The following is a 7,242-nucleotide window of genomic DNA, read 5'->3' as shown; positions in this document are numbered from 1 at the left end:
GCTGGCCCTTAAAAGTAAACAGAGAGCTAACATTAATGACATGCATGTACATCTCTCATGGGTCAAAGTGGAAGAGAGATTGACTTCCTCATTACATGTTTTTGTAAGAGGAGTTGACAAGCGGAAGGTACCAAGCTGACTGTTTAAAAAACTAGCACACAGCTCGGAAACCCATGCATACCCCACAAGACATGCCACCAGAGGTCTCTTCACAGTCCCCAAGTCCAGAACAGACTATGGAAGGCACACAGTACTACATAGAGCCATGACTACATGGAACTCTATTCCACACTGGGTAACTGATGCAAGCAGTAGAATCAGATTTAAAAAGCAGGTAAAAATACACCTTATGGAACAGCAGGGACTGTGAAGTGACAAACATAGGCACAGACACATGCATACACACATGATAACATACGCACTATACACACACGTACACATGGATTTTGCGTTGTAGATATGTGGCAATGGAGTATGGGCCTCCTGCCAAGGCAGCAGCTAATGGGGATCCATAATAAATACAAATACTAAAATGTATACCTGGTGCTAACATGCATCCTTTGTCCTGATCTTGTCCATGTTCTGACCGTGCCCAAATTTTTGGACAAGTGTAGATGATTAAAATAGCATTGGGATCTGATCTTCCCAGGGGCGGACTGCCCTGGCATTTCTAACACAACGGATCATTTTTTTCTGGAAGCCTCCACACCGGCCCATTTTTTTCCGAGGCCCCCTTTATTAGACAAATAATGACACTTTTGCTTAAAAAAAAAAAGTGTGTGTGGTCATGGAAAATCAGCTAATTGTATCACAAGTAGCGCTGAAAAATTGCTTAAACTATGATGCATTAATTGAATACCTGTTTCTAATGTTAATTTATGTCCCTAATCCATTAAAATAAACCAATTAGAAAATGAAAAAAGGCTAAATATTAAAGTTAGATACATGTTCAGTTGTAACTCACTGGCATTGAATAATTATCGTCCTTTCAAAACAGCATCAATGATGAGATGGAATGATTGTGCTACTATGCCTTCCTTCTTTTAATCACTGACCTGATTCTGACATGGTCAGATTGCGATAGTAATGAAGTGGAAACCTGGAACCCCCCAAAAATCCCCTTTATTATAAAGCATTGCATGCATCTATTATATGCGGGTCCGGGAAAGAATAGACCTTTATATAAAATGATTTCACACAATTGTACATAGTTTTACATGACTGGAGACATTAGACAAATATTTTTTAATACCACACAAATGACCGAAATGACAATTAAAAGTCTGTGTTCGTGTGTGTGATTAAAGACAAATAAATCACACATGCAATTTGCAACAACACTGTGTGAGAGTTCAGCGACCAGCCAGATGAAGACTAAATGACAGCACCCTCCTCAGGGGACAGGTATTCAGTGTGAAGCCAATTAGTACACAGCTGGGACCACTAATTGCTTTGAGTCTTCCTCCTATATCGGTGTGCCAGGAGAGGAGCTGGGGGAGGATTGGGAGTAGAGACGAGGACCTGTGAGGGCGTGGGTTTTTCCTACCTCAGAGAAAGCATCTGGGACTGGGCACCTTGTCTCTCTGTTAACCTAGGCAGGTTTTAGGTAGAGAGAAGCGTTCCTCCTGTAACTGTTACGTATAGACGATAGTTTAAGACAGGAGTAGCTGTTCATTGTTTTGCTTTCTCTTTTTGGCCACAGCCTTTAGGCCAACAGCTTAGTTCTTGTTTTGTTACGCTGGTGTTTCAGCGTTGGATGTCCCCTGTACTGGAGTTATTTTGTCGGGCAAAAGAAGACCCGTTTAGTAAATGATACAAAAGAAAAGGAACCCACAACCACTGCCTCTGGTCTGTTCATTTTATGTCTCCAACCTGTGTTAGGGTGCGACGGACAAACTGATCTGTTCACAATTGTTATACAAATGGATAAAAAGTATATTCTATAAACATGCAGTCAGCATTAGATTCACAGAAAGACACACAGGTGTTCATCCTCTGATTATGAATTTAAAAAGAGAACATTTTCAAGAAAACATTTCCAAAGAACAAACAGAATGCCTAAAGACAAAGAATGCCCTGTCTAACCGTATTTTGTGCAGTGAACCACAACAGTTTCCTATCTGAGCTTAGCGGGTGGTGGCGTGTTCCTGAGGCACTGTGCTTTACACTAGAGTGTTCAGATAAAAAGGTCAAACACAGCAGACAAGGAGTGTAAAGAAAGTGAGAATCAACGGCTAAACAAAATGGACATTCATTTCCCCTTTAAAGTATAATAAATAAAAGTGATGCATAGTGACAGGTATACACGTCTACTCATTTTTTTTTGGGGGGGGGGGATTATAAATCAATGTGTCGTCAATCATTTACATGAATAACAGTGCCAGCTGTCAAATTTCACAGTAACCTGCCATATGCCAATAGATCCGGCATTGTTCAAACATCTGCAGGAATAACACCTGCTTTGAGAGAGCACACCTCAGTAACTGCTTGGCAAAAAAAGATTGGAAAAAGGAACCTGAGCAGGCGTCTGATTTCAAGGGTTAAAGTGAACCTTGCAAATTCCCACATTTCAAGTTAGGTTCATGTATTCCATGCCACATAATATATATCTGATGGGGTAGAAATCTGTGTACTAGAATTATTTCCCTGTAATAACAAGGGTCGTAAGCGTCCACTTTTTGGGAGGGGACTTGCAGTCCAGCAGTCTTGACACCAAAATGGGACTCTGGCCTAAGACCAGCCTTTTCCAGACACATTCCCATGTAGACGTCGTCAATTGGCAAAATGGGAATGGTATGGGACATTTTGTAAATGACCATAGCTGTGTATCCAGAGAGCAGGAAACCCCCTCCACCACAATAAGGGGGATACGAGTCTGACTCTTGAACCTGGACTGGGACATAGTATTTGCTCCCTGACTCTCTAATGGGTCCGACATAGCGGATTAGATAGCCCGCAAAAAGGTGCTTGTCACCATCTTTGTTTTCTTGGCTCTGAAGGAAGTCCACCATGTTATCTGTGTTCGCGAAGATATCATCGTCACCGTTGAAGAGAAATCTGGCCTGGCGGCAGTTCTTGTCCATCCACTCTAGGAACACGATTTGCTTCAGGGTGAGGTTGAAGAAGGAGTCATTGAAGTCCCACTGCAAGATATCATTATGCTCACGATTCTCCAGTCGTAAAAGCTTGTTTAGCGTGCGCTTCTCAAAGCCTGTGCCTGTGGTTCCAGAGAGAAAAATCCTGCGGATCCACACTTCGTTTTGCAGTCTCTCCTTGGCCCAGGTTTTCCGTAGTACCTCACGGCGGTCGTAATTCACGGGTGAGCTTTTTATGACCAGCAGAAGGAAGACGTCAGCAGACTTGTGAGGGCCTCCACATTTATCAGGTACGTCCAGCAGCATTGGGAAGTGGCGGCAATGACGATAGAAGAGGAAGTTTTGGATGTGACCAGGCAGAGAGGAAAATCCTGACACATTTGCGGCAGACTCATTCCGTTGACAATGGCCCCAGTTGAAAACACCTGCGCTCTCACTGGTTGGTTTCTGAGGTCTGTTTTTGTAGGTTAATTCCTTTCTGTTTATCTGGACATGGTTAGAGGGTTCATCAGGGGGAATGTCCTCTTTAAAAAAAATGATGACCAGGCACAGAATGGCTATTACAAGTAAAGCTGTCACCTCAAGCAAACGAGAAGACCTTCTCATCCTTGTTGCTCTGTAATGAGAAAAAACAAGACTTGCTTTTAAAATGGGCCACAAATACATCTGTGTTTCTTGTCCCTGTACAAAGAACAACTATTTTAGATGACACAGTCTTAAGCTCTAATTGGTTGACATACTATAAATTGAGAAATTTGGTGACTGAATTGAACAAAAATAAGAAATTATATTATGAAACCAAGTTAAATGACATTGTAAAACTGCTTTGGAGTACCACAAACGATATCATGGGCAGAAAACACAAATCATCTCCATCATTCATTGACGTTTAATCATTTCAATTACTACTTCACTAGTAAAATGAAAAAACTTTGTTGCAGTTCTATGCCCAAAATATGTCTGCAGAATATTTTTTAACCAAATGCTTCCTACAGTATGACAAACATAAGATGACTGAGACAGTCATTACTGAGGAAAATAGTATTCAATTTGAAATAAAGAAATTGTCACACGAATGCATAAAAAAGTATATTCTATAAACATGCAGTCAGCATTAGATTCACAGAAAGACACAGGTGTTCATCCTCTGATTATGAATTTAAAAAGAGAACATTTTCAAGAAAACATTTCCAAAGAACAAACAGAATGCCTAAAGACAAAGAATGCCCTGTCTAACCGTATTTTGTGCAGTGAACCACAACAGTTTCCTATCTGAGCTTAGCGGGTGGTGGCGTGTTCCTGAGGCACTGTGGTTTACACTAGAGTGTTCAGATAAAAAGGTCAAACACAGCAGACAAGGAGTGTAAAGAATGAGAGAATCAACGGCTAAACAAAATGGACATTCATTTCCCCTTTAAAGTATAATAAATAAAAGTGATGCATAGTGACAGGTATACACGTCTACTCATTTTTTTTGGGGGGGGGGGATTATAAATCAATAATCAACTATCTATCTCTATGATGTAGAAGAGTACTATTGATTCAAATCCTTTCAACCTTTGGACAATGACGTCCTTCAGGGGTTAGGCAGGGGTGTGACAATAATGAAATACCAACTCAAATGAGATCAAGTGTAAAATCAGTATTAGGTAGTTCTTGGCATATGCATTCAATTTTCTCAATTGCATCATAGGACTGCAGTAATGGAAATGCAAGGCAATAGGGTGGCAACTGATCCAATGTTGTCATGTCTGGTGAAAATAAGTGGAACAAGCCGACAGTTCTGGACGTTCATCAAGACATGTTATGCAAAGTGGATGAGCAATTTCTCAAACAACTGGGGGAAAAAAAACAGCAAGAAAAATAGATAGCACTGTTAAGTAAAGGTTAATGCCATACAACAATTTCAGAAATGTGCTTATAGTTGGGTGTTTACTTGCGTATCAAGGCTTTCTTCCCGTTTGAGGCTAGAAAGCAGCTTTTTCAAAACACTTTTCTTTCTGTAATTGATTGTGGCGACTTATTGGATCTGCATGCAGCCTCTTCTGTGTTAAAGAGACTGTTTATCATGCATCTCCGCGTTTTTTAAATAAATTCTCACCCACCTTTGCGCCTTGTATCAAATGGTGGTTCATCCAATATAGATCAATAGAGGACTCATCTTTATGTCTGTGCTATTATAGTGTCTGTGACAGCATGGGTAGCGCCATTGAGGCTACAACCTATAAGAATCCCCACCCAGTTGACTAAATTGACTACTTTAAAATGGCGGAAGCATGGTTTGAAGCCCTCAATGGCGCTGCTCATGCTAAAATTGCCTTTTTGCCATTAGAGGTCCCTATCATTCTCAATGGTTCATCTACAAAGCCCTTCTGGGTAACGTAAACTCCCCCTCTACCTTGGTAGCCTGCTCTCCTTCACCACTAGCAGTTACTAGATGCAGTCTACTAGGTTGTTGCTACATAAAGTCCCCAGGGCCGTTACCAAGTGAGGAAAGATTGCCTTTTCCTATTGTTAACCAGAAATAGCCGACACTCGAACAGCTGATGTTTTGGTGGTGTCGGAGGTGTGTGTGTGTAATCTAACTGCGTTGGAGCTGTCAAATCGATGAGCAGCTGCTCTTTATCATGGCCACAAAAAGCCACACCCATCCCACTCACGTTAGAAGTTTAGAAAAAGAAAGTGGAGGCTATAAATAATGACGGTCAAATTGAAAATCATTCAACTAAATCATTTGGATTTCTATCAGCCTAATCAAGGTGTAGATTACATTATATCTCACATTCAAGTGTTCAAACTTGTAAACAAGGTTGAATGGGATTTCTCTTCATTTGGCAGCATGCAGCCAATGGCAATGTCCGCTTTAGGTATAGACCTAATGCCAGGAGCCGCTTGTGGATTTGACAGCTCTAACGCAGTTCAACCTTAGGCACTGTCAAAACAACCGAGACTCCCTAAAAACATGCCACTTCAATACAGCTACAACTTTTTTTCTGGTTAATAATGGGGGCCTCAAGGGAAGATATGGGCCGGTGTGTAAGAAATGCCAGAGCTGATTTCTGGTCCCAGTCCACCCCTGTTGACAACCCTATGCCCACACACACACTGTTCAAGTGCTTGTATAATTAAAATTAGAAATACATATTAAGCTACTAACCAATGTGATTGTGACAGTGTTGTAGTGTAGGTGAATTTCTTTAATTCATTGACAATAAGAGGAAAGTGGTGTCCCCCAGTCAATCGTGTGCAATCTGAAACCGTCTGCCCGTTTTAAAACTTTTTTTTAATCCAACTGTGAATTTACAGGCGAACAATTTCTTATAATAACCACATGTGCCTCTGTCACAGTAATTAAGCAAATATCCTCTATACTAGTAGGTATTTCGCTGTAATGCTTAGCCTACAATTGATAGTGGCTCATGCCTATAGTTCCTAAACTTCTCTCTGGGTAGCTTAGCCTACGGATCTGCACGACTTTATTCTAATTGTATTGGAACGTCCAAAAGCAGTTTATTTGTTTGTTCGTATCAATAAAATTGATCTGTCATTACTTTTTAGTGATTATATTCGTATAAGTTACGCCAACAAACAAACCAATATAGTAGCCTATATGTATTTGTAGTATGGTGAACTTATACAACTAATTCATTGCCATAGAAAAGCATATCTGCATATTTACAATGCACTTGTTTCTTACCTTTTCCCCCTTCCGACAGAACGTCTGGTGTTGACTTGGCTCACTCTGAAAATTATAAATACACTTACCTCTTAGCGCTGGGCGTTATTCACCAGGGGCACCGTTCAGTACGAACACATTCTAGAACGTTGCAGATAGAAATACCACAAACAGAGCCGATGTGATTACTTATTCTGCATGTCAGTGATGCATGCTTGTTTTATATAGCGTTCCAAAACGTTGTATCCTTCTGAACACTTACCTATTACATTTAATGTCCCTGAATATGCGCCTTGCGTCACCTCAACCCTTCCACGAATCACAGGCTAAGATAAATGTAATGTATTCATTAAAGGGGCAATATGCATTGGTACATCTTTTTCTTTTTTAAACTTTTAAATGAATTATACTGTATCACAAGAGGTTGGTGGCACCTTAATTGGGGAGGTTGGGCTCGTGGTAATGGCTGGA

At 40.6% G+C, this 7,242-nt stretch overlaps 1 protein-coding gene across 1 annotated transcript; it reads right to left on the bottom strand.

The window, feature by feature from the left end:
* Window positions 1–1,105: 1,105 nt before the first annotated feature.
* On the bottom strand, window positions 1,106–6,855 carry LOC110524171 (N-acetyllactosaminide beta-1,3-N-acetylglucosaminyltransferase 3). Its single transcript, XM_021603563.2, has 2 exons — window positions 6,793–6,855; window positions 1,106–3,711 (listed from the first exon to the last, which is right to left on the bottom strand). The coding sequence occupies exon 2, from the start codon at window positions 3,699–3,701 to the stop codon at window positions 2,541–2,543; it is 1,161 nt and encodes a 386-aa protein (XP_021459238.1). The 5' UTR covers window positions 3,702–3,711; window positions 6,793–6,855; the 3' UTR covers window positions 1,106–2,540.
* Window positions 6,856–7,242: the final 387 nt, after the last annotated feature.

Source organism: Oncorhynchus mykiss, chromosome 5 (genome assembly GCF_013265735.2).
Source record: "Oncorhynchus mykiss isolate Arlee chromosome 5, USDA_OmykA_1.1, whole genome shotgun sequence".
Taxonomy (NCBI): Eukaryota; Metazoa; Chordata; class Actinopteri; order Salmoniformes; family Salmonidae; genus Oncorhynchus; species Oncorhynchus mykiss.
The sequence above is the reverse complement of the archived record's forward strand: the minus strand, read 5'-3'. Positions and strand labels throughout refer to the sequence as shown.

Bases quoted from the DNA above. Each gene is read 5' to 3' on its own strand.
- LOC110524171 (XM_021603563.2), bottom strand. From the start codon at position 3,701: ATGAGAAGGTCTTCTCGTTTGCTTGAGGTGACAGCTTTACTTGTAATA.